The sequence below is a fragment of the Sorex fumeus genome, unplaced genomic scaffold, assembly GCF_029834395.1.
Source record: "Sorex fumeus unplaced genomic scaffold, SorFum_2.1 ptg000130l, whole genome shotgun sequence".
Taxonomy (NCBI): Eukaryota; Metazoa; Chordata; class Mammalia; order Eulipotyphla; family Soricidae; genus Sorex; species Sorex fumeus.
Window position 1 is genome coordinate 1,230,422 of NW_026606187.1, and position 27,434 is coordinate 1,257,855.

General features: G+C 57.4%; 1 protein-coding gene across 1 annotated transcript; it reads right to left on the minus strand.

The window, feature by feature from the left end:
- Positions 1-3,045: 3,045 nt before the first annotated feature.
- On the minus strand, positions 3,046-22,543 carry IL21R (interleukin 21 receptor). The gene is made up of 10 exons (XM_056138800.1): positions 22,521-22,543; positions 12,010-12,073; positions 10,224-10,271; positions 10,014-10,116; positions 6,967-7,160; positions 6,519-6,670; positions 5,765-5,942; positions 5,499-5,598; positions 4,804-4,876; positions 3,046-3,624 (listed from the first exon to the last, which is right to left on the minus strand). The coding sequence occupies exons 2-10, from the start codon at positions 12,056-12,058 to the stop codon at positions 3,046-3,048; spliced, it is 1,476 nt and encodes a 491-aa protein (XP_055994775.1). The 5' UTR covers positions 12,059-12,073; positions 22,521-22,543.
- Between the last annotated feature and the right edge of the window lie 4,891 nt (positions 22,544-27,434).

The window sequence follows — 27,434 nt, forward strand, 5'->3', positions numbered from 1 at the left end:
CCTGGTGCTGAGAAAGGACCCCCCAGCCCCAGGCATCACCGAATCCAAGTCTCTCTATTTTGGCTCGGGGTGCCACACCCCACGGTGCTCAGGGGGCTCATCCCTGCAGTGCTCGGGGGAACCAAGCCAGGCTAAGAATGAAACCTGGGCCTCGAGGCCAGAGAGAGAGAGATCAGGGGCTCAGGCACTGGCCTTGAACATGACTGCCCCAAGCCAACCCCAGGTCGGCATGCGCCCTGCCCCCCGGCCCCGAGTCCTGCTGGGAGGAAGCCCTGAGCACCCGGAGTGACCCCCAAACTAAAGCCAGAAGCAGAAGCCCCAGGCCCCTGGCCCTCTCTCCCTCCTCCCCTGCCCCACATGCATTAATCTTTAAAGCTGTCCTCAGACTGGGGAACTTCACAGCAGCCCCCCGGGGATGAGAGTCGGGGTATCGGGCTTCCGGGGGGGAGCCCCCAGCTTCAGCTGCGGGTCTCAGAGTTTCATCTTTCGCTCTGGAGTTTCCAGGGCAGCAGATGGCGCTTCCTGGGCTCCACCCACTACCCGGCAGTCACCACCCAGCACCCCCAATGTTCACTCACTCATTCATTCATTCATTCATTCAGTTGTGGTTCTGCTCTGGCCCCTCTGCACCGGCTCCAAGGCCCAGTGTGAATAGAGCCCAGTCGGGACCCCTAATCACGTGGGTGGGACAGCGGGGTGGGTGAAGTCTGGGGGAAACAAGACCGGGGTAGGGAACTGCTGGGCTTGGGAGGAAGGAACAACAGTGACAGACGAAGTGAGGGGCTGGGCAAGTCACCACCCAGCTTCCGTTCCTGGGGTCTGATACTCACTCTCCCTCCTCCCTGAGCAGGTCTGGGACCCCCGGGCAGCACTGGGCCCCATCGCAGAGAGAAGAAACTGCAGTGGGCATCAGGTGTCGTGAGCTGCCCTGGGCCCCACCGACCACTGCAGCACCCTGCTTGGGAGCTGGACAGACAAGGGCTGCGTCCTTCAGGGGCGCTGACCAGGGGACTCGGTGTTCAGTGCTCGATGATAACTCCAGTGCTCTGTGCTGGGACACCAGCATTCAGGGCTAAGCCATACCACTGGGGTTCAGAGCTAGGTGATACTCCAGTGCTAGGTCATACCCCAGTGCTCAGGGCTAGGTCACACTTTGGTGCTCAGTGCTCAGTGCTAGGTCAGATCCCAGTGTCAGTGCTAAGTCATACCCCAGTGTCAGTGCTAGGTTGTACTTCAGTGCTCAGTGATCAGCCACACTCTGGTGCTCAGTGCTAAGTCACACTTCAGTGCTCAGTGCTACGTCATACTCATACTCCAGTACTCCGTGCTAGATCACACTCCAGTGCTCCGGGATTGGTCATACCTCCAGACCTTTTCTCATGTCCTTTGTGCCTGATGCTGAAAACAGCACTCCGTATCACCCCCTTGTCCTTGAAGACCCCCCTCGGCCCTCTGGAGACCCAGGCTCCCATCAGCCCTGCCGGAGAATGGACCGTGAGCATCTCTGGCCAAGTCCTCGGCCTGGGCTGTGGAGGAGGAGAGGGCAGGGGCGAACCAGCGAACACTGAGCCAGCTTTGCTGAGGCCAGGAGCAGAGCAAGCAGTAAGCCAGACTGCTGTTCTACAGCCCCCAGCATGTCTGAAGCCCCCCGCACCCCTTTCTGAGGCCCCCGCCCGGCACTGGACCCAGCCGGCACCCTCTTCCCTGGAACCAGCCTCCTGGGTCAGCCCTTGGTCTCCATCAGCACCCGCGGCCCCTTCAAAGATAGGGTGCAGAGGGTCGTGGCCAGCCCGGGCCCTGATCTGTGCTCCCCCCTCACCCCCCCCACCCCGTCCCCTCAGCTAACCCCCCCCCCCCCCGCAGCCCTCCAGGAGCTCAGCTGCTGCCCCAGACCTCGGGCGGGTGTGCAAACCGCACCAACCAGGTGTGGGAGCGGCAGGGCTGCACACACGAGCGTCGTGGGAGCTGCGGTTTCACACCGGCTCACAGGTGACAGCCCCACTTCACTTCCGCTGGGGTCCATGTTCTAGAACCTTCCAGCCCAGGTCCCCCTCCCCACCCGCCTCCTGCTCCCTCTCACCACACCTATCCCCCACCGCTGCAGCCTCGGGGTCTGACTGGCTGGAGGGTGTCCCTCGGGCCCTGCCTCCGCTGGGTGGGGTCCCCTCACGCCCAGCTGGGCCCCCCCCCCACCTTCCTGCCCCCTGGAACCCGCAAGGGAAGTTTTTAAGCTCAGGGGTGGCCCTGGCTGCATCAGGGGGAGTGGGCTCCACAGCTGCCCATGAGGCGACTCTGACCCCTCCCCCACACGCAAACACACACACACACACACACACACACACACACACACACACACACTGACGTCCACCGTCCCGGGGTGTTGGGGTACACGGAGCTTAGGTTTGCCCATCCTTTTTTGTGTGTTCACACACTGGGTGCCAGCCGGATGGCAGGGGCGGGGCCTGCGGGTTCCCTGTGCCCAGCCCCTGGCCCCTGACCCCTGCCTGGCCCAAACCTGCACCAAGAAACCTTCCTCAGATCCTAGAAGGTGTGAAGAGAAGCCGGGTGCGTGGTGGGGCAGGGGACCGCGATTCTCGGTCACCCTCCCCTCCCCCCTCCACTTGGGCTGGTGCCCCCCCACTCCCACCCTGTCCCTGCCCCCACCAACACCAGCCTTATCCCCGGCTCCACTCCACGGAGGAAGGAAACTTTATTGAGGTCTCCCTGGGCTGCACACTTAGGGGGTCCCCGGCGGTCTGTCCCAAGCGAGGTCAGGCACCCCCTGTCCCCGCAGGGCCCTGGGGAGATGCTGGCCCTGGTGTGTGGTGGGGGCGAGCGGAGGGGGGCTGCATCCAGGAAGCACCGCTGTGATCCGGGACCCCCAGTCTTCCCAGGAGGGTCCCGCGCGCAGCCCCACCCCGTGAAAGGGGCGACGGAGGGTGGTGGTCGCGGGTTCCCGGCCCTGCAGCGTCCCGCCAGGACCCCCGGGGCCACGCGATGTGAGCCCACCGCGGACCCCGCGCCCTGGACCCCGGCCCCAGCCCCTCACTCGCCGGCCGCGGGGCCCAGGAGCACCCACTGGCGCAGGTAGCTGCGGGGGGCCCCCTCGGCCGGGGGCTCGTCCACGGGGCTGCCGCAGTCGGAGCCCGCGAAGCCGCTGTCGAAGGTGTCCATGTCCAGGCTGGCCGGCGGGGAGCCCGGCTCGCCGCCCGCCCCGGCTCCCAGGAGGCTGTCCAGCGCGTCCCCGGGCCGGGCGGGGGGCTCGTCCGACACGCAGCCGCAGGCCAGCACGGTGGGGTCCAGCCGCAGCCGGCCCGCGGGGTCCGGGTCCAGGCTCAGCGCGGGGTAGCCGTCCTCCGCGCACGCGCAGGCCCAGGGCCCCTCGGCGTCCACCACGGTCACCGTGTCGATGGACACCAGGCCGTAGGGCCGGTCGCGCTCGGGGCTGTGGGCGGCCGCGGGCGCCGCGTCCGTCTCCTGGGGCTCGGGGGTCAGCTGCGCCGCCTCTGCGCCCTTGCCGGACCCCGGGCCGCTGCTGCAGGGCTCCAGCCGCGACGACGGCGTCCCCTGGCTCCAGGGGCCCAGCTCCAGGCTGGACGCAGTGAAGGGGGTGCCCACCCACTTCTGGGGGAGGGGAGGAGGGAGGGGGTCAGGCGGGGATAAACCCTCCCTATCCCCGATATCCCAGACCCGGATAAACCCTCCAGAGACAGTGGGTGGCCGAGAGGCGCCCGGGGCATCCGGGACCCCCCACCCCCTGTCTTTGAGGGGGCCACACCCCACAGGGCTCAGGGCTTATCCATGGCTCACACTCAGGGGTCACTCTGGGGGTAGCCTGGGGGACCATGTGGGGTTCTGAGGACCCTACTGGGATTGGCCACGCACAAGGCAAGACCTAAACCCCTGTACTAGCACTCTGCCTGCCTGCCTGCCCTGATTCCTTCCTTCCTTCCTTCCTTCCTTCCTTCCTTCCTTCCTTCCTTCCTTCCTTCCTTCCTTCCTTCCTTCCTTCCTTCCTTCCTTAAGGGCTTATTCCTCCCACCCTCCCTTCTTTTTCTCCCTCCCTCCCTCCCCTCCTTCCTTCCATCTTTCCTTTCCTCCTTCCCTCCTTCCTTTCTTCCTCTCTCTTGTTCTCTCCTTTCTCTCTCCCCCTCCTAGTGGTGCCAGGAGACACTTAGGGTCAGAGAGAGCCCAGCTTCGGGGGCCATAAACCCTGAACCCATTGCCTCGGGGGTCATGCAGCCACCCGCCTGGAACAAGCAGCTGAATCTCAGCCTCAGGGTGCCGTCCACATCTGGGAGGGTGCTGGTCTCCCTCCCCCCAGGGTCCAGCTCGGACCCAGACACTTTGGTCCCAGGCACCCCCCCGCCTCTCCCCACCCCAGGCATCACCCTGCCCCAGGCTACGGGGACGGGCGTGAGGACCAGAGCACAGAGGGACATGCCCTGACCTGCGCCAGGGTCCTGGGTGGTCCTGCCCCCTCGGGAGTGACCCATCAAGGCGCCTCCTGGCTGCAGCCCAGGAGCAGGGGAGCCGGCATGTTTTCTGGGCTCAGGGGACCAGGTGCCACCCTCCCCTCCCCACATCCGCTCACCCAGGAAACAGGCACCAGAACCCCTCTGGGCGTGGGCGGGGGCGGGCGGGGTGCCTTAATGGGGCTTGTTTGCAGGCAAGGCCAGCGCCCCCACCCTCATCAAGAGCCTCTAAGGAAGGGCCAGCCTGGACAGCAACCCCCCTCCTCCTTCTTCTGCAGACCACAGGCTGGAGGTACAGGGGAGGGGTCACTCCCAGAGAGACACTCACCTTGAAGTCCCCGCCGTGGGCCTTGTACAGGGACAGAAAGAAGTGCTCGGGGCTGGGCACAGCCTTGGTCAGCCTGCTCCGGAGAGGGGTGAGCAGTGAGTGTGTACCCAGCCCAGCTCGCCACACACCCCAGGAAGCTCCCTTCTCCCAGCCTCAGTTTCCAGACCTGCAAACTTGGGCGAGGGGGCAGGCGGCCTGGGAGGTGCAGAATCAGGGCCAGGCTGCCTCTGAGCCCCATTTCCTGTCATGGGGGCCCGGCGCCCCCACCCTGCAATGTGAGACACCCCTCCACCCTGTCTCATCTGGCGTCTGCAGAGAAATGAACTAGATGACCCACAGTCTCCCCCCACCAGCGCCCGCCACTGGTACGGCCCCGCAGCTGCAGAGGGCCCCCCTTTGGTTGGAGCAGAAGGGGGCTCTGTCCCCTCACCTGGGGGCCCCTTGTGCCCGGAAGGACCTGAACAAAATCCACGGGCCCAGGTGTGAGTATGGGACACACATGTCCCCTCATCACTCCGGACCTGCCCTCTGGACAGACAGGCCTCTGGGCCTCGGGGTCCCTCTTTGCCAAGTGACAGACACTCTCGGGCTCACGGGGGAGGGCCGCTGTGCGGGCGAAGGGGCACCCGGCCGAGCGGGACCGTAACCCTCCTGACGACCCGGCGGACCCCTCCCACCTCACGCCCCGGCCTTACCTCCCTGGCTGGAAGAACTTCAGGCCCAAGAAGACCAGGACGGGCACGAGGATGAGTAGGACCAGGCACATGCGCAAATCCCCCTGCAGGCCGGACGCCCCTGCAGACGCGGGGAGGGGCCCAGGGTGAGCGCAAGAGGGGGCCGGAGAGACCTGGCTCCCCGGGCCACCCCCAGCAGGAGACATCCTCATCCCCCAGTTCAGTTTTCTCATCTGCAGCATGGGTCCCAGTGTCTGCAGGAGAGGGTGGGGGGCCACCGCACCCACCTGCGGGCGGGGTGTGGAAGGTGGCAGGCTCGCTCCACTCGCTCCAGGTCCCGGCAAACAACGAGCCGGGCAGGGGCCCTGCCCGCACCCACAGCACGTAGCTGGCGCCTGGGCGGAACTCCAGGGGCAGGAGGGAGACGCTCCTGGCGCTCACGGACACCAGCTTCCTCCTGGGCTCCTGCCACGAGGCAAGGGGGGCACCCAGTGAGGCTCCCCGGGAAGCAGCACCCCCCTGCCTGTGAGCCCCTTGCCACCCAGGTAGCCCAAAGCAGTTCTGGAAGCCCCTGCGGAAACAGGGACCACACTGAGACCTGGGGGGGAGAGAGGGGGGTCACCCTTCTCTGGGGAGGAACATTCTGGAATGCACCAGCACTCTGAACAAAAGACCCCTCTGGAAGACATCTGGACAAAGGAAACCCGCCAACCCCCACCCCCGGCTTGCTGCCCTTGCTTGGTTCTGGATGCTTTTAGAACAATTTTGCTCAGGCTCCCCTGAGCCGCGGGCGGGCTGCAGACCGCCCCCATTCTGGGCGGGCTCTCTGGCGCTGTCCTAGAGGGTTCCCCTCCTCGTCACACGGGGAGTCACCGGGTGGGCCAGGGGTGAAAGGGGGTTCCAAGCCCAGGAGAAACAGGCAGAGGGGGCGTCCTTGCAGCCAGTCCTGACCTGGCCCGTCCTCACCACGCACACACACCCGCCTGCTCCTTCCTCCCCTCCCCCCACCTCTCTGGCTCTCAGGTGGGTCTCTGAGCCTACCCCCAGGTTCCCCTGGATGCAGTACAGCAGCTCAAACTGCAGCCGGTCCCTGAGCGGGGTGGGCCCGGGCGCCGAGTCGTAGGTGCAGCTCCAGGACACGTTGTAGCTGCCGGAGAAGGCCACGCTCACGTTGACAGGGGCGGGAGGCTGGACTTGAAGGAAAGAGCCAGAAAGACCAAATGAGCCGCTGGCCAGACCACCCTGGGGGGTTCTGGACCCGCAGACCCGCCCCTACCAGCGGTTCTGGCTCCAGTAGAGCCGAGTTGGGGGGCAGAGAGAGAGAGGGGCCTCGTCTGGGACAGAATCCTGGGGGAGCCCATCCAAGGTCCACCCAGCGGTGGCCCCTGCACCACCACCACCCCCCCCGCCCGCAGCCTCTCAGCACGGGGTGCCTGTTCCCACACCCCGAGACTGGCTGGGTGTCTGGAACCCGGGCTCCGGAACTTACTTCTCTCGGCCAGCATGAAGCTGTCCCTCTTGCACGAGTCCCAGGGGCCCGTCGCAGTGACGCTGAAGAAGTCGTCGGGCATGAAGCGGAACACGTCCATGTGGCACATGTACTGGGTGTGCGTGGCATTGTAGGCGGTGCCCCGGAGGTGGCAGGAGGTGACCTCATCCTCCAGTTCTCCATCCGGGTCTTCCCTTCAAGACAGAGCAGTCAGGGCGCTCGCTGGGGCTGGGGGCCACTGGCCAGCCCAGCCCTGAATATCCCTGCCCTGACACACCCCCAAGGAGGGGGGCGCTCACGGCCTCCAGGGCCACAGCTCCCAGCTTTAGAAATGTGGGTCCCTGCCCGCACCCAGCCTCAACCCTTCCTACCACACTCTCCCTCCCCTCTGCATCCCACAGGAAGAGGGAAAGCTACGCCCAAGACTCCTTCCCACACGCGCTTCTGTCAGCATCTGCTACTGTCCTGCTGTGGACTGAGAGCCAGAAGCGCCCTGTGCCCTGCTCTGGGCAATTCCAGAGATGCCCAGGGGTGCTGGGGATGGAACCAGAGCAGTCACGTGCAAGGCAAAGGAGCTACCCGCTGTGCTATCACTCCAGTGCCTCCTCTCCCTTCTTAAGTCCCCCTGGACAGAAATGGCGGATTTGGGAAGCATGCCCAGGGGTTATCAGCCTTTTCCTACATCTTTAAGCTCAGAAAATGTCACCCAGGGCCAGAGAGATAGCACAGCGGGTAGGGTGTTTGCCTTGCACACGGCCAACCCGGGTTCGATTCCCAGCATCCCATAGGGTCCCCTGAGCACTGCCAGGAGTGATTCCTGAGTGCAGAACCAGGAGTAACCCCTGTGCATCGCCCGGTGTAACCCAAAAAGAAAAAAAAAGAAAGAAAAAGAAAGAAAGAGGAAGAAAGGAAGAAAGAAAGAAAGAAAGAAAGAAAGAAAGAAAGAAAGAAAGAAAGAAAATGTCGCCCATAAGGCCCAGTGGGGATGTGTGGGCCCATTTTTTTTCTTTTGACACTGCCAGTCACGTCTTCCATGGCTACCTCCCAGCCAGAAGATGAAGTCTGGCCCCTCAGTCTTGCCTTCTTGGCTAGTTTTTCTCTCCTGCAGGCTCCCGGGACCTCACGATTCCTGCAGCTCCCACTCAGGCCTCAGCTCACAGAGGGACTCCAGGCAGGGGCCGCTGTGTCCAGAGACACCAGCGCAGATGGGCCTTTCTCGTGTGTTCCATGGGGCGCGCTGTCATTAGATAGTACCCCAAGGGCAGCCCACATGCTTATCTGCCTCTGGAACACTTCCCATGGCAATCCATGGTGCCAGGATATTTGAGGCATCATGAAACTCGGATGGACTTAACTCCCTGTCTGTGGGAGCTTAACTCTGAGTTCTGAACGACTGAATGGAGATATAAATGATCGGATGGATCAACAGGTGATGGATGGATGGATGGATGGATGGATGGATGGATGGATTGACAGATGGGTGGGTGGATGGATGGATGGATGGATTGACAGATGGGTGGGTGGATGGATGGATGGATGGATTGACAGATGGGTGGGTGGATGGATGGATGGATGGATGAATTTATGGGCAAACTGATAAATGAGCAATTGGATGGATGGATGGATGGATGGATGGATTGACAGATGGGTGGATGGATGGATGGATGGATGGATGGATGGACGGACAGATGAGTGGATGGATGAATGGATGTATGTATGTATGTATGGATGGATGAATGGATGTATGGGCGAATGAATAAACAGATGGAAGGGTGGATGGGTGGATTGATGGACAGATGGATGGATGGATAGTTCAATATGGATGTGTGGACTGGTAGATGGATAAATGGATGGATGGATGGATGGATGGTTGGATGATAGATGGATGAATGGAATGATGGATGGAGATGGATAAATGATGGATGGATGGATAGATAGAAGGATAGAAGGATGAATGGATAAATGGATGAATGGACAGATGGATGGATGAATGGATGGCCCAATATGGATGTGTGGACTGATGGATGAATGGATGGATAGATAGATGGATAGATGGATGGACAGATGGATGGATGCATGAGTGGATGGATGGACAGATGGATGGAAGGATGGACAAATGGAAGAACTGCTGAATAGATGATCACAGGGCAGGTTGCTGGTTTCTCTCAGTGTAGTGACAGTGCTTGACTCCCTGGCAAAGCTACTGAACTTCCCCCTCCTCTAACCCTGACTTTTGGGCTTCTTTGTGCATCTCGGCATCATCTGGTTCTACCAAGACCACTGTGAAATCAGTTTATCCTGAAACTTTCATCCTCTTATCCAGTCACCCTTGGTATCTGATGCGTTTCTTTCCCCTTCCTGCCTACCACACCCCCTCTGGGCTGCTGCTGGATCAGTGCTCTCAGCCAAAAGTGCTCCTACCCCCGAGGTTTTCCTTCAGTCACCTCCCATCTGACCCACCGGGCCCCTTGGCTGTAAATCTCCAGTTTTCCTGGTAATCGAGTCCCATCTTCTCTCCCTTCCTGCAAGCCCCCATGCAGTGCTCATCTACCCCCTGGGATGGTATCGAATAAAGGCAGCCTTCCCATTCTCTGCCAAGAGTGGGATGGTTATTTGATCAACAACAAGGACTAACAGGGACCTATGAACCCTGGGGACGGACTGTGTGATTGAATCCCAGCTATACCAACTGGTTGTGAGATCGAGGCCTAAATGTCCTCACTGGTGAGTGAGGGGCATTAAGTGAGCACAGAAATGATTGTTTTGTGCAGGTTGCTGGCCTATGCTCAGGGTTCCAACACAGGTGGGGGTGGAGGGGGCGGTCCACTCTGGGGTCTCAGAACCACAGTCAAGTCCTGGAGGAGGACAGAGCTGCCCTGCAGGAGTCCTGGGAGCCTGGTCATGTGACACTATTGGTCATGTGGCAGGCAGTGGCCCCAGGAGTCCTCCGTGAGGCCAAAAACATCAGGTGCAATTGCTGAGTGGACTCAGGAACCGGCTGGCCCATGACAACCTTTAGGTGCTCCCCTGGGAGTCTTTCCACTTACCAGGTGAGCGTGAGCATGCCTGGGCGGGTGGGACCCGTTTCCAGGAGGCAGGTGACCGTCTGGAGGTAATCCGTGTAGCAGTCAGGGTTGGGGCACCCCCAGCCTGCAGGGTCAGGAGAGACACAGGCATTGGTGGGGGGCTGCCTGGGGGTTGCAGGACCAGGATAAAATGGGGGAACCTGGGGGGGGGGGAGGGGGACCATTGTATACCTGAAGAGTCCATGTCCTGGGTTTGAAGGCTGCCAAGGACGCAGGGCGCTGTGAACGGGAAGCAGATTCACCACACTGTCCCAGCCCTGCGCCCTCCCAGCGGCCTGGCACCAGCCCCAGCCCATCTGGCCCGCCTTCTCTCAGGCTGGCAGCCCCAAACTCCAGGTGCCAGGGAGCCCACCCCGGGGACAGCCAGAGCCCTGAGGGGACACCCCTGGCTGGACTCAACTGCCCTGACAGAGCACGCCCTTTGCCCTCAGGCTGGATGTGTACAAGCCTGCTCAGAACCTCCCTCCTGGAAATCTTGGCAGAAGGATTTTATTTTTCTAAGTCGGCCACACACTCCATTGTTCAGGTTTCCTCCTGGATCTGTGCTCCGGAGTCACTCCGGGCAGTGCTGGGGACTGAACCCGGGTTAGCGCAGGCAAGGGAAGCCCCTTATCACCTGTACTAGGTGGAAGGTTTACTGAGCTTTTTATTTTATTTTATTTTTATTTCGCTTTTTGGATCACACCCGGCAATGCACAGGAGTTACTCCTGGCTCTGAACTCAGGAATCACTCCTGGTGGTGCTCGGGGGACCATATGGGATGCTGGGAATCGAACCCGGATTGGCCGTCATACAAGGCAAACTCCCTCCCCGCTGTGCTATCGTTCAGGCCCCTAGGTGGAAGGTTTAATACTCCTGCAATCCCAATCATTTTTGAAACATCTGGCCTCTGGCTAGGTGGAAGGTTTAACGCCCTTTTCAAAATTCCCCATTTTAAATCATCATTTTAAGTAATTTGGTCTCTGGCTAAGTAAAGGGTTTAATATCCGTGCACCCCAAATCATTATTTTAAAAATAGCGGTGCAGTTGGAATCCACAGTGTGGCTCATGTTTGAGATAACGCATCCAATGGGCTTTTGCTGTGTTCTCTGAGAGCAAGGGCTGAAGCGGCTGTTTCACACCCCTCCCCCCCCACGCACACAGTTTACCAGAAACCCGTTCCCCTTTTTAAGAGGATTCATTTTCAGTGGCTTTTCCCTATTTTTCTTTGACTAAGGAAACCCGGGGGAGTGGAGCGGCAGGGTGGGGGGGGGGTGTTCCTCCCTGGGCCTCTGTCTAGTCGGATGCTGAAAATGAAGCAAGAGGATCCCAGAATCGCCAGGGTGCCCCTCCCTCCAGGAGCAGTTGAGACCCTCACCCGGGAAAGCGGAAGTGACTCTGCCCATCATGCCCGCCATAGCACAGTGGGGGAGGGACTACCAGGGCGTCCCCTCTGCTCCTGGGCAGACATTGCAATGGACCGCCCAGGTGGACACTGTGGGTGGACCTCCCAGGTGTGCACTGAGGATGGACCTCCCCGGTGGACACTACGGGTGGATCTCCTCTCTTAGCCCTGGCCTGAGATCCCCGTCTGCACAATCCTCAGGGCCACCCCCGGGGGATCCGAGATGTCCAGGAGGAGACGACCCTCAGGAGAAGGTCAGGGCCTGTGGGGGCAGTTGACGACCACAGGGAAGAAAAGAACCTGATTTGGGCAAGAGCCCGCGGCACGGTCTGTCTTGCTGACTCCCAGCAGGCCCCTGCCTGGCCCCCAGACACACAGAGCCAGGACATGTAAGACCCCGTGAGACCCCGTGTGCCCCCACGTGCCCCCTTTCCCAGAGGCACTGTCTGCTGGAGAGAGTCAATTCCTGGGGAGGTGCACCCAGGTGTGGCCGCCAGGGGACACACAGATCCCAAGCCCGTGGCCTCTTGGCCAATGTGGAGACACTGTCCAGCCAGCCGGGGCACCACTCACCAGCTTGGAGGGTCAGCAGGAGCAGAAGGACACCCCAGCCAGGACGCATGCTGCCTCCAGGGCCCTGGAAGAGGCACACAGAGAGGTGGTGGGCTGGGCACGGGATTTGGGCGGCCTCCCCTCCCCCCATCACCCCGCCCACTCCCTCGTTCCACTCCACTCACCCCGTCACCCTGCCCACCCCCTCACCCCACCCACCCACTCATTCCACTCCACCCACCCCCTCCCCACATCCACCCCATCACCCTATCCACCCCCTCACCTCGCTCAACCCACATATTCCACTCACCCCGCACACTCCCTTTCCCCATCAGCCTGTTCATGCCCCCTCCCCTAGACACTGTCCTCAGAGCCTGCGGTCAGTGTCCAGACAAACCCCAATGAAGCAGGAGGTCCTGGAGGCCCAAGGAGTCCTGCCCCCTTAGAAACCACCAGGTAGACAAGTGGCCCCGCCCGGGTTCAATCCCGGACACCACACGGTCCCCTGGGCACTGGTGGGAGGAAGCCCGAGCGCAGCAGGGTGTGATCTGAAAATCATAAATCTATGGTGACCCTCCCCCCACCCCACCTCCCTCACCTCTTGGCCCCTAAATCCCCGTCCAGGGGAGGCTGGGACTGCCCCCCCGCCCCCGCCCCAGCTGCATCAGGGACTGGAGTTTTGTCCTTGAGACCAAGTGTGGGCTGGGGACTGCTGGGGCACCGTTGAGGCCAGGGCTGGAGGGCAGACACGGGTGCGGGGAGCGCACGCAGCTTGGGGCTGCCGAAACCCCCGTGACCTGGGAGCCCGCGGGAAGCGGGACAGAGGGGGACAGGCCGCGCGGAGAGGAAGCCAGCCGGGGCAGACGGGAAGTCGCGGGGCACGAGGGCTGCGGGCAGGTGGGCGGCGCCGATACAACTCCAAACCACAAAACCAACAGCTCTGAAACCCGGGACCAGACTACAACCAAACCCAAAGCTGTGCCTGCCGCCGGGATGGGCCGGCCTGAGGGGCCCTGAAAGGGACCCTGGGGACGCAGGGGCAGGGCAGCTGACACCGGTGGGTGGTGGGCTCAGGGCCAGAGCACTCTATTCTATGCAGTGATGAAGGATTTGACAAATCAAGGGGCTTTAACAAAAATCTAACTCTGCAGCCTGTAAGGTCCCAGACCCGGGAGCCTCTCCCAGCTGAGCTGCCGCTGAACCTGGTGCCCAGAGGACGGGCTGCTCTGGCCACTCTGAGCCCTTCCTGCTAACCCCCCCACCCCTTGCTCTGCTCCCCAGGAGACAGGAGGAGGAGGGGGCAGACGAAACAGTGTTGGCGGGTCCCCTGCCCTCTCAAGCCTTCCGGAGCTCTCTGGGGGAGTCCTGGGGGAATGCAGGAGGCAAAGGCAGACAGTGGGGGTGTCGTGCTCCCTGACAGTGGGTGGGTAGCGGGCCCACTCACGCTTGGCGGCTCTAGGGGCAATCATGGGATCCGGGAGCCCTCCCTTTCCCCATGCCGGCCTTGTGTGCAGACCGTGCGCCCGAGTTCTCACTGACTACAGTTTCCACCTATGAACCCCTTAAGAACAGAGCCCCGACTTCATCAGGGCAGCGACACCTGCATGCGTGCCTTCGTCTCCAGCACGCTTTCCAATGAGGGACGTTGCTATGACAAAGACCCCACCCCGGGACAGAATGAGGACACAACAGTGAGGATACGTCCCAGCCCGCACCCGGTCCGGCTTTCCATGCCCAGCGCCACAGGGTCCCCGGGGCCGTGCTAGGAGCAGCCCTGGAGGGTCCTGGGGATCGGCTGTCCCACCCGCGGCTCTGCCTTTGACCTTCCAGCTATCATGGGGGAGGGCAGCCCCGGGCCTCCTGAGAGTCCCTTGGGATCTCAGAATAAATAAATCAAGGCACTTAATTCAACACCGGGGTCAGCCCCACGCAGACATGCATGGAGGCACGCAGCCCCTCCCAGTGAACCTTGAGGGGCTCTGCCTTCATCACAAGAGCCTCGAGGCCCCGCCCTAGGGCCCCCGGGCCAATGCATGGACTCTGCACCCCAAGAGGTAGCCCTGGTCTTCCATGGTCCCCGGCACTGCACACAAATGCCACGCGGGCCTCCGGGGTGCGGGGCTGCCCCTGCACTTCTGTCCCCGACGTCTCTTCCCCTCTAGGGAAGGGTCCTCAACCTGCAGCCGACGGGGGGCATCCAGCCCACGCTTGGCCACAAAGCTCCAGTGCACGGAGCAGGGGTGCCAAGGACAGCTGAGCTGGGCACCTTCCTAGGACTCTGGCCAGAAGGCACCTCTTGGGGACAGGGCGGAGGCCGTCTTTGTCAGCTGCGTAGATGACACTAACTGGCACCTGCTGTTCAAGTCCCAGGGGCGTGTGCCGAGCACTGGGCAAGCCGGATGCCGCCCACACATACACAACTGGACTCTTCCACTAGCTGAGCCCAGAGCCACAGCTGGACAGCAAGTGCCTGAGGCATGCTCAGTACCAAGGACCGCACATGGGGCACCAGAGGTCCCAGGTGGCTGCAGCTCTCTCCAACCCCAGTTCTCATCTCTGAAATGGCACCACAGTGCCCTGTGGGCGGGCACAGCTGTGGCGATGCCCTGGGAGCTGCAGCTCTGGTTCAGACCACCCCTCACACCCTGCCCACCACAACACCCCCACTAATGCTGTCCGCCCTCCCATCACTCCAAACTCAACCCTGACGAGCTGCCTGGTGCTCTTGTGGCATCCCTGATGCTATGGTGGAATGTTCTAGAACTCCCTCTCTTAAGGCTCTCCCTGGGATTATTATCTCTTGCTATTGATCTGGACCCGTTTTGTCCCAATCTCAAGGGCCAATAGTCCCACCATCTCAGCAGAAAAGGGGGTGCCCTGGAGGCTAAAACCGGGTTTTGGGGGCCCAGGACTCACTCAGCTTTCCAGAGTAGCACCGGCCTCACACACACAGGCTCCTCGGGAGTCAACACGTCAGTACTCAGGATCAAGCAATGGGACAGCAGGGAGGGCGGTTGACTTGAATGACCTCCCTGCATTCAATCCCCGGCATCCCATAGGGTCCCCTGAGCACCGCCAGGAGTGATCCCTGAGTGCAGAGCCAGGAGGAACCCCTAGCATCACTGGGTGTGACCCAAAAAGCCAAAACCATAAGCGGAAGATGCAGGGAGTGGAAGAGTTGGAGGGGTGGGTGCCCAGATTGAACTTGGCCACAAGAAGCATCACGTGCTTGAGTTCAGAGGCAGCAACAAAATGGAAATCAAAGCTCTGTGCCACGCCACGGCAGCGGAGGGCTCAGCTAAAACGGAACTGACTGCACGCGCGCGCTGTGCACTGAGGCCGGGTGCAGGGGGAGCCCTCACTCACAGCAAGTGCCCAGGCCAAGGGAAGTGCTGGAAGACAGGTGGGCACTGTCGGAGGGGCCTGAGAAGGGGACTGGCCCCAATCCAGCTGTTTCACTCACGCTGTCCTGACTCCTACAGGGACACTGACGTATGTGTGCAAGGAGCGTATGCAAAGGATTTCTGGGGCAGGACCGCCCCCCCCGCGCGTGTGTGATGGTTCCTGGGGCAGGAAACCCCAGGTGTGTGCCGGGGTTTCTGGGGCAGGAGGGCTTTCAGCAGTGAAAACCCAGAAGCAACCTCTGCCTCCATCAGCTAAAGGAGGAAAGGTTTGGTGGGGTGCCAGGTGCCCCGTGAAGAGGAACCGGCACATCACACCCACAAATCACCCCGTTGTCCCACAGACAACGCAGAGGGACAGCAGTGCAGCCCTGAGAGGAACTCACGCACGCCACACGCAGTGCCCGACCAAGTGATCCTAAAGGGGACACTCACATGTGTGTCCAAGAAGCATCTGCACCCATTCTGGGAAGCCCCAGGAAACGACCGACACTGTTTTAAAGGTTTGAGACACGGGGGCTGACAGGGAAGAAACGGAGTCAGAAACAAAGACATCAAGGCCAGAGCAATAGTACAGCGGGGAGGGTGTTTGCCTGGCACGCAGCTGACCGGGTTCAATCCCCTTATCCCATTCGGTCCCCCCACCCCCCAGCACCGCCAAAGGTGCTCCCTGAACACAGAGCCAGGAGTAATCCCTGAGCACCACCAGGTGTGAAAAGACAGTGACAATGATTAAATCTAGGTTGTGTTCTTTGTTTTCCAGTCTTGATTCTATTGTGATAGATGACAACATTCTGCATTCAGTGGCTGCCCCACTCTCTGAATATGCGAAATTCCCTTCACCATATGCATCAGGAGAATGAGTTTTACATGAGAATTAATATTTTTTTAATTTTTTTACACCCAGTGATGCTCAGGGGTTACTCCTGGCTCTGCATTCAGGAATCACTCCTGGTGGTGCTCAGGGGACCATATGGGATGCTGGGAATTGAACCCGGGTCAGCCGCGTGCAAGGCAAATGGCCAACCCGCTGTGCTATCAATCCAGCCCACAAGAATTAAATTTCAATTACACATTTTTTTTCTCTTTTTGGGTCACACCCAGCGATGCACAGGGTTTACTCCTGGCTCTGCGCTCAGGAATTACCCCTGGCGGTGCTCAGGGGACCATATGCGATGCTGGGAATTGAATCCGGGTTGGCCGCATGCAAGGCAAACTCCCTACCCGCTGTGCTATTGCTCCAGCCCCATCAATTACACATTTTTATGAAGATTATAATAAAGATATTTTTTAGGCCAAAGAATAAAATAAAAGCTGAGAAAAAAATTACCACTGTAAGAGCTACATCAAAGCATATACTAGAGTGACTTTGGAGGGCAAAAGAAATGCAATCCCTGCTGAAAAGTCAAGATATTCCAAGAAAAAATGGAGAACATGGGAAAGCATTGTAAGTAGGTACGAACAGTACTTGCTTAAGATAATGGTGGTGACGTGTTCGATAGCCATGTGCAAAATGAAAAATATATGACCATGATGCTTCAAAAGTAAAAAGCAGTAGATAAGATTAAGGGCCTCTGATTTTCTGGGAAGCAATAAAAGTACTGATGTAAATAAGACAGATTTCCCAAAGTAATTTATGTAATTTATTAGGTAAGCACTAAAAAATGATAAAAAGAACATAAAACGAACACACTAAAAGACAAGAAAGAGAGTAATCAATTTTTCAAGTTAACCCCTTTTTCTTTTGCTTTTTGGGTCACACCCAGCAGTGCTCAGGGGCTACTCCTGACTCTGCACTCAGGAATTACTCCTGGGGTGCTTGGGGGACCATATGGGATGCCAGGGATCGAACCTGGGTCGGCTGCATGCAAGACAAACGTCCTACCCGCTGCACTATCACTCTGGCATCTTAAATTTTGTCTTTAGAAAATGAAACAAAGGAAAGTATGAGACTAAAGAAGAGACGGGAACCCCAAGATGGCCAACCATTCCCCCAAGAACCTGAGCATCGTTATGGTTTAGCAGATGTAAATGAACTAAACACCAGAGTTATGTACACAACTTTGACACCAAACTTGGATTTAAAATAAAGCATGGAAAGTATCATGCTAAGTGAAATGAGTCAGAAAGAGAGGGACAGACATAGAAAGATTGCATTCATCTGGGGAATATAACGTAACAAAATAGGAGACTAACATCCAAGAATAGTCGAGAAAAGTACCAGGAGGTTCACTCCATGGCTTGAAGGCCAGCCGCACATGCTAGAGGAAAAGGCAGCTCAGATAGAGAAGGGAACACCAAGTAAAGGGTGTTGGGAGGATCCTCCCAGAATGGGAGATGCATGCTGAAAGTAGACTATAGACCGAACATGATTGCCATTCAATGTTTCTTTTGCAAACCACAACACCCAAAAGGAGAGAGAGAGAATAAAAGGGAATGCCCTGCCACAGAGGCAGGATGGGAGGGGGGGAGGTTAGGGGAGGTGGGAGGGTTACTGGGATCATTGGTGGTGGAGAATGGGCACTGGTGGAGGGATGGGATCGATCATTGTACAACTGAAACCCAAACACAAAAACTTGTAAGTCTACAACTGTACCTCATGGTGTTTCACTAATAAATTTTTTTAAAAAATTAAAAAAAATAAAGTAAAATTATAGATGAATATCTCTCATAGTAAAGTAAAGGCCCTCCCGTTGATCATCGATTTGCTCGAGCGGGCCCAGTAACGTCTCCATTGGAGACTTTGTTGTTACTGTGTCTGGCATATCGAATACTCTCGGTAGCTTGCCGGGCTCTCCGAGAGGGGCGGAGGAATCGAACTTGGGTCGGCCATGTTGGCTGCGTGCAAGGCAGACGCCCTACCCGCTGTGCTATCGCTCGATGTCAGAATTCTAAATTTAAAAATGGGCAAATCAAATCTAATGATGAGTACCAAGGCAGGTGACGCACGAGCACCCTGTGCTCTGTCCCAGGAGTGCAAATCATTTGGCTCTGGAAATCGGTACTCTATTTCATTACATTAACAGAACGGAGAACATTTATGTGGTTTTAGAAGCTTCAGAAAATACATTTCATAAATCACGACACATATTCATAATTTTTTAAAGAGTCAGAAAACCAAGATAGAAGAAAAAAAACAAGATAGAAGAAATATACTTTGACCTGATAATAGGTATGTGCGCACGCACGCACACACACACACACACACACACACACACACTCAGGAAAGAACACAGCTAACAATGTGTGTAAGGACGAGATATCAAATACTTTAACCCTGGGGTTAGGAAGAGATGAGAAATGCCTTATTTCAGAGGTCCGAGTCAATGCAATAAGGTAAAAAAAAGATATATTTTTAGAAACTTATAACTTATCTAACCTGAGTTTTAAAGAAACAGAAAATATGAACTGACCTATATATTATAAGGATAAGGAATCAGTTGTTCAAAATTGCCAACACAAAAAAAGCCCAGAGTCAGATTATTCCTTCCCTGGAGATTTCTCTCAAATGTAAATAAGGTGAAATGGCAACCTGTCTCAAACTCATGCCCGAACCAAAGAGAACACATATAAACTATAAACTCATTTTATTCGAATCAACACTGCCCTGACACCAAAGACAGCCAAACACTAAAAGAAAACCCCAGACCAATATTTTTGGTCATTTTTGGTTAAGGGCTATGGGTAACACCTGGCTATGCTCAAGGGCTACTCTTGGTTCAGTGCTCAGGGATCAATCCTGGGATGTCCAGAGCACCAGGCTGCACCAGGGATCCGGCCTGGACTCCTGCATGGCAAGTCTGCACTCCTGCCCATTGTCATCTTCCTGGTTCCCTGGGTGAATACTGATGCAAAAAGTCTCAACAAAATCCTACGAAACAGAAGCCAACAGTACACTAAAATAGTCATACACCTAATGAAGTGGGATTTAGCCCTGAGATGTTAGAATACATGTTCAAAAATGCACCGAAGCAATAAGGGGAGAGGGGCGGAAATCACACGATCACTGGGATGGATGCAGAAAACAAAATTGACAAATTTCAACACCCTTTCATGACAAAAAGCACCCAGTCAAGTAGGAGCACTAGGAAATCACCTCAACACATTAAAGGTCATATGTGAAAAGTCCACAGTTAACCTAAGAGTCAAATGGTGAAAAACAGAAAAAAATGCCCAGTCTCGTCTCTTCTATTGAACATTGGGAAAGAAGTTCTAACCAATGTACTTAGGCTATAAGAAAGAAGTTTAAAAACAATGCAAATTAAAAAAGAAAGAGTAAAATGATCTCTGATGATGATATGATCTTGCACATAAAAGTCTTACAGATTCCACACCAAAAAACTATTGAGCGAGTAAGTAATTTAGCAAAGTCATAGGATACAAAAATCAAGAGTCAAAAATCGATTGCATTTCTATATACTCACAAGGAAAAATTTAAATTAAACAATACCCTTTACAATAGCACTGAAAAGAACAAAATACTTCAGAATACAGTTTTCCCAGAAGGCCATAGACTTGTATAGTGGAAACGACAAACTATTGCTGGAAGAAATTAAAGAAGGTAAAAATTAATGCAAAGAAATTCCATACTCAGGGTTGGAGAGATAGTACAGCAAGTAAGGCACAAGTCTTGCATGCAGCTAACTCTGGTTCAAGTCCTGCATCACATATGGTCCCCTGAGCACCACCAGGAGGGATCCCTGAGCACAGTCAGAGCTAAGGTCTTAGCGCAACTGGTACAAAGAAGGTACAAAGGAAGGGTGGGAGGGAGGAAGGGTGGGAGGAAGGAAGGGAGAGAGGAAGGAAGGGAGAGAGGAAGGAAGGAAGGAAGGAAGGAAGGAAGGAAGGAAGGAAGGAAGGAAGGAAGGAAAGAATTTAACCTTTATGGATTGGAAGATACAATATTTAACTGTATGGAGCAAGTTAGAAGTTAATGAAATCTCTGAAAATCACAGTATCTCAAATACCTCAGAGACATCTGAGGCCCATGCTCAGGACAGAATTATTTACAGTAAGCATGATGTGGAAAGTCACCTAAATTCACCGGGCTAAGGAATGGGTAAAGACAATAGGATATTAATTAATCTTTAAAAGAACAATCTGCAATGCAAATTAACGTCGGGCTCTAAAACTCTGTGAAATAAGTCATTCATCAAAACAAACAGAAAACCAAAAACCCAAACAGAGAAAGCCTACAAGGTTCCACTCCTTGGCACACTCGAAGTCATCGGGCCCAGGGAAATGGAAAGTAGAATGGTGGTTGCCAGGGGCTGGTGGGCGGGGGAAACTGGGAGTTGTTGTTCAGAGGTGCTTGAGTTTCAGTCACACGAAAAAAAGATTTCTAGAGACTCGTGGTCTGGCCATGTGCATGCGGTTATAATACTGAGCTGTGTCCTCGAGGTCGTGACGAAGGTAGAACAGAGCTAGTGGTTAGCAAAGGCCAAGTCTGGGCTCTGGTTGGCACCAGCCTGCCCACCTGGAGCCACGCACCAAGAGGTCCCCAGACCCGGCAGCCAGTGGAAGGGGCGGACTCAGTCGCTATTTTTTTTCTTTTTGGGTCACACCTGGCGATACTCAGGGGTTCCTCCTGGCTCTGCACTCAGGAATTACTCCTGGTGGTGCTCAGGGAACCATATGGGATGCTGGGAATCGAACCCGGGTTGGCCGTGTACAAGGCGAACGCCCTACTGGTTGTGCTATCTCTCCAGCCCTACTGGTTGTGCTATCTCTCCAGCCCTACTGGTTGTGCTATCTCTCCAGCAGCTATTTCTGGGTGGGTTTGGAACTCCCATTTGACAAAATGGGAGCGCAAGATATACCAATGCAAAAAATAACTCTGGGATTGCTGCACGTCGACCATAAGCAGAAAAAAAAAATTTCAGTGGCAGAATGTTTATCAGTATAAAAATCAATTAGAATTATTTCTAATAAAATGTGCTTCACAGAAACTCATTTCTTAAGACAATAAGAGAGCCCAAGAATATATGAGTATAAAATAGATTTGAGTATTTAACGCTTGAAAGATGTCAGTTCTCGGGGGCGAGAGTGATAGTTCAAGGGGCAGGGTGCTTGTCTTGCACGCAGCTGGCCTGGGTTTGATTCCTGGCCTTGGTATGGCTCCTGAGCACTGCCAGGTGCAATTCCTGAGTGCAGAGCCAGGAGTAAGCCCTGAGCACTGATGCATGTGTGAAGGAAGGGGGGAGGGAAGAAGAGAGGGAGGGAGAGGGAAGGAAGAGAAAGAGGGAAAGAGAGAGATGGGGGGGAGAGGGAGGGAGAGAGGGAGGAAGGAAAGGAGGCAAGAGGGGGTGAGGGAGTCTCTGTAAGATTACACTCTGGAGAACTTCTGGCATTTTCTGCAAGGAAAACAGTTTGGTCCATGAAAAAGAACAGAGTAGTGAAAAACTCCCAAATCCTAAGCATTTGGCTCCCAGCACAGGCAGAGAGAAGACAAGGAAGGGAGTGCAAGTCAATGTTCTTGGGAAAAGAACTCCCGCCCTCCACTCCACCACTCCTAAAACTAAATCCCAGATATACTGTAGACATGCAAAACAATAAACATTCAGAAGAAAATTCCAGATAGTATCGCCTGCAAGCAAGCAACAGACCTTAAAATCACCGAGAAAACTCCAGCTTCAAAGACTGGCAAGATGGACTTCGCCAAATTAAGAACTTATTCATCAAAAATTTCAACTGAAATGGGAGATTATGTATATTGTATACATGTATATATTCTATATATAACATACAAGATAAATATAATACCTTGTGATACTGATTATACATCATTCTATGCAATGGTGCATGATTCTTATTGTGATATATTTATGCGCATGATACAAATAGATTCTATACTTTGTATATCTTCAAGCTCTGTAGGGCTGCAAAACGATTAGAAATAATTTTATCACAAGTAAACTCAATTTTTTAAAATCGGAAAAATCCTTAGAAAAGCACAACAGCAGAATATTCAGATGGCAAATAAGCACAACTAAAGGTACCCCAAATTAATACTTATCAGAGACAGGCACAGGGACACCCCAAAAGCCCAGCACCCCACCCCAGTCCAGCAAGGCGACTGTGACATTTCCAAGAGTCAGAAAGAAAATGGAGGACGAAATTCTCTGGCCCTACCCCACTTTTCGGTAGGAGGACAAGGTGTTTCGGCCCCGTGGTGAAGCTTCGGCCACACAAACGCCCCAACTACCCCATCTCGTCTGCCGGGAGACGAGTGTCTGCACATCTCCAGGCACCCGCTCTGGAAAGAACCCAAGTTCCTGCAGCTCGGCCCTCACCAATGAGTCAGGACTGAGCTTCCTTTAGTTCCCCAAAGCGGTGACCATCTGCGACGTGACCCTGGGGGGGCGGGGGAGGGGGGCTGAAAGTGAAAGGTGAGTGGACAGAGCGGCGTGGCTGGTTTCCCATGGGGACCAAGAAGCGAGGTGGGTGATCCAGGGACTCCCCAGGAGGCCCGGACACCAGAGCCAACGGCTGGCCAGAAGGGGAAGTGTCAGGGCCGGGGGCTTCCCGAAAGGGAACCCAGAAGGAGGGGCTCCCAGGGTCCCCGCTAGCCTCCAGCCCGGCCCCTCCAGCCCAGGCTTGACCCTGCGTGCCCCCACGTCTCCCCACAGCACATCACAGAATGCCCTGTATTCGGGGCCTGATCACTCCCCCCACACCCATTCTTTCTGCTCCTCACCCCATTTCATTTCCATCATGGGCTTTAAAGCCCCCCCACCCCGTGTCCTGGGGCTTGGGCCTCCCCCACTCCTCCATCACGTGGCATCCACGTGGTGCGTGCTCCAGGTCCCCTGCCCTGCCCCCTCCTAGGCTGGCTCAGCATCAGGACCAGTTCGAAGGTTTCCCTGTCCTTGACCTGGCCAAGGGCTTGAGTGACTCCTTCCTGGGGAGCCATCCCTCCAGCCCAGCGTGCAGCGCAGCAGGCGGGAACTTTAGGTTCCGTATCCCTGTGTGGAGGGACACGTGCCGGCCACACTCGCTGGCTCAGGCTCAGCCAGCTTCAAGCGAGACCAGAGGCAAGAGTGAGAGGCCATGGGACTGGAGCGATAGCACAGCGGGTAGGGCGTTTGCCTTGCACGTGGCCGACCCGGGTTCGATTCCCAGTATCCCTTAGGGTCCCTTGAGCACTGCCAGGGGTAATTCCTGAATAGTGCAGAGCCAGGAGTAACCCCTGTGCATCGCCGGGTGTGACCCAAAAAGCAAAAAATAAATAAATAAAAAATTTTAAAAAAAAGAGCAAGAGGCCATCACCTGTGCTCGGGGTGCTTCAGTCCTGAGCTGAAGCTCATCCTTTCTGCCACCTCTTCCCTAATTTCACGCACCGGGGGCTTAGGCGGAGAAGGAGAGGAACCCCACTGTCCCCCACAGCCTCCTCCCCCTCGGTCAGAACACTGTCTCCTTCTCCTCTGCTTTCTCCTCAGGCGTCCACTTCACTGCGGCCCCCTCTCTCAGTTGTGCCTCTGCTGGGCTCCTATCTCGGCCAACTCTGAACTTGAAACCGGACAGGAAGTGCCTCCAGTTTCTCGCCGGCTCCAGAGGCTGTTCACAGGGTACCACAGAGCAGGCAAAGGGGCTGGAACAGCAGGAGGCCACGTGTGGCGGGAGAGTGGGGAAGGAGCCATGGGGAGTGGGGACAAACGCGGATGGGGGGAGGGGAGACTGGCTGAGTGACAGGTGGAAGGATGAAGGGGAGGGTGGATGGATGCACCCACTAACGGCTGCATGAGTGGATGGATGAGTCGATGTGCGGATGGACGGATACGTAAAGGGATGAATTCGTGGGTGAGCAGATGAACATACATCTGAATTCGTCTGTGGGTGGAAGGAGGAGGGGACAGAGGGACGAAGGGACGAGTGAGGCTAACTGCTCTCCTGTCTGTGCTCTCCTGCATCCTCCCCCACCCCACCTGCCCCCGCCACACCTCAGCACCCCTGGGTGGCTGCTGTCACCAATCAGTGACGTGCCGAGTGGGATCTGGGATGTCCATGTGGCATGATGAGATGTCAGGCGGGGAGGACCTGGGTCAGCTCTGCCCCGAACCCCCTGCAACCTCTCCTCCCCTGCGCTATGGGGGCCAGAGGGCAGTGCCAGCCGCCCCCCCCACACACACACAAGCTAGTGATGTTAGCTGCTTGCTACAGTGTTTCTGTTTGTTTCTAACTGGTGCCAAGGGAGGGGGGGGTCCGAGGGCGGGGGTATCGGGAACCTGGGATCCGAACTGAGTCAGCAAGAGCCCAGCTGGGTGGGAAGAACGTGTCCCCTTTCCCGTGCCAGCTCGGAGCTTGTGCAATCTCCCCCTCCTCTCCCCCTCGCGGGCTGTGAACCCCGTAGCCTGGACCGCTGTGGCCTCCTGGGACTTCTCCCAGCCTGTGTGACCTGTCCCAAGAGGGAAGAAACACCCCAGGCCCAGCCCCTCTCCCAGGGCAACTGGGCAGCCTCCCCAGCTGTGCAGACTCAGCCCAGCGTCCAGGGGCAGAAAAAGAAGGGGTGTGGGTGATGCATGGCTGCTTGAGGCCACGAGGTGGGGGTCCCAGGGGACTGGTGGATAGGTCTGGCTCCTCCTGGACAGGTCCTCATGCCCGTCTGCTCTGGGCCCAGAGTGCTGCCCGGCTGTGAGGGACCCACCTGCACCCAGACCCAGCCTGTCATACTTGCCTGCTCCCCTGGGGCAGACCCACGTGGTGAGTGCTGGGTGCAGGGTGGGGGTGTGGGGGGCTGCACGGGGCTCTGCCCCGGCCCCGGGGTGTTCTCAGGCATTTCCAGAAGTCCCGGGTTTACTCAGTTCTCTCATCTGACAGTCAGAAAAGTCCCTGAGGCCAGGGCCCAGGGCGAGGAGCTGGGTGAAGCCACCTGTAAGTCTGCCCTGGGCCTCGGGTCTTCCTACAACCTCAGTCCCCGCCCCTCAGTTTGGGGCAGGGAGACCCGTGTGAGAAAGGGGCTGGGAGGTGAGTGATCCCCCCCTTTTTTTTCTTTTTGGGTCCCACCCGGCAATGCTCAGGGGTTCCTCCTGGCTCATGCACTCAGGAATCACTCCTGGCGGTGCTCAGGGGACCCTATGGGATGCTGGGAATCGAACCTGGGTCGGCCGCATGCCGACCAGCTGTGCTATCGCTACAGCCCCGATCCCCCTTCTTGAGCAGGCATTCCTCCCTTCCTATGTAGCACATGTCTCCCCCCTCATGCCTCAGTTTCCCCATCTCAGTTGAGGGGATGAAGATGCCAGCAGCTGTGTCCATATTCGGGTGCACGCAGGCCATGACCAGGCACCGTGAAGGTGAAACGGGATGGTCACAGCTCCCCGCCCCCACCCCGAGTCTCCTTCCCAGGGATGAGCAGGTGTGTGGTCAGCACCAGCTGGGCTTGGCCTCTCGGCAGATCTGAGAGAGCGGGAAACCCCATGGCTCACTCAGCAGTGGAGGTGGAAACTGAGGCTCAGAGGGGTCCCGGAGTTCCTGGGGCCTCACAGCCGCAGTGTGGCGCTGACTCTGGCCTGATGCACTGACCATGGTTGGGACCCCCACCACTCAAACCCTCCTTCCTGCCGGGCAAGAGGGGTGCCCGGCAAACCTGCCAACCCCCTGGGGTGGGGCACGGGGGTTCTTCCTCCTTCCCGGGGGGCAGAGACTTCCAGGGAACACAGCTCTTTTCCGTCCAGCCTGACCCCCACTGGACTCCCCCCACCCCGGTCTTTCTCAGTACCCCAGCCAGGAGATAAAGGAGACCCTCTCCCACCCCCTCCCCCTCCACCGGTCCTGAGGATTCTGGGAGCACCAGGGCTGGGACCCAGGGCTGCGAGGGCTCGGCCAGCAGCTCACCCGTTGCTGAGCCTCTGACCCTCACAGAGCTCACCAGGCTGCAGATGCACCTGCCTTCTGCAGCTGAGCCAGTCAGCAGGAGGTCACAGGGCCAGGATGGTGACGGTCCAGCCCAGCCTCTCCCCAACCAGCCCCACCATGAGCTTCTGAAAGCCCACCCCACCCTCATGGAGCGCAGCCCAGCTTTCTAAAGCTTCCAAGCCGTCGGGTTCCCTTCCCCTGACAGCCTCACTCCGTGGTGTCCCTGCCGGCCGCGTGTCTGCCGTCCCCTGTGCTCCGCGCACCGAGTCCCCGGTCTGAACCCACTAGAAACACCTGCCAAGCTGGTGGGAGGCTCCGCCTCAGGCATCGGCTCCGTCCTGGTGACAGGGGCTCACCCACCCACCGTGTCCCAAAGTAAAATGATCCAGATGACGGCACAAGAGCAGGCCAGGCCACGTGACAGCCATGTTGCTCTCAGCGGGATCCAGGAGGAGTCCTGGCCCCTCCTTTTTGGTTTCCACAGATGTTGCGGGTTCTCTCAGCCACATCCCCCCTCCGCCCACCCCCCCCCCCCGCCACCCCGTGGCCCCTGCACTTTCCTGAGCAGAGACCGCCGAGACCCCCGGGCCTCGCTGCTCCGGCTGTGTTCTCCGACCAGGGCGAGGACCCCCGGGCCTCGCTGCTTCAGCTGTGTTCTCTGACCAGGGTGCCCCCTGCCCGGGCCTGTGGGGAGGGTCCGGCCCCCAGTTACCTGCAGTTCCAGCGTCCCCCTCACAAATCCATGCCACGTGCTCCGGGAGGGGGAGGTAGCCGGCTGTGGCGGGCTGTGGCTGGGGGGGAGATGGGTGGGGGGGCTGAGGGATGAAGGTGGAGGGGTTGTCCACAGCCGCCACAGAGTCACCGAGGAGATCAGCAGGTGGCCGGTGGTCGCACACAGGGGTCACTCCACAGCAGACGGCGAAGACAGACAGGTGGGCAGGCACACAGACCCGACAAGCAGCAGGACACACCGACAGGTGGGCTGCCAGGCGGGCAGCCGGAGCCGCCGGCCACCCCGGGGAGACGCAGGCTCTGAGAGTGTCTCAGAGGCAGATGCCATCCCGGGCACAGCTGTGCAGGGGGAGGAAGGGGAGGATGTGGTGAGGCTGGGCCCCGCCCGCCCCACCCCGCCCCTGCTCGGCGACTCCGCCCCGGGCTGAGAAACAGGTGGGAGGGGACAGACAGACAGGG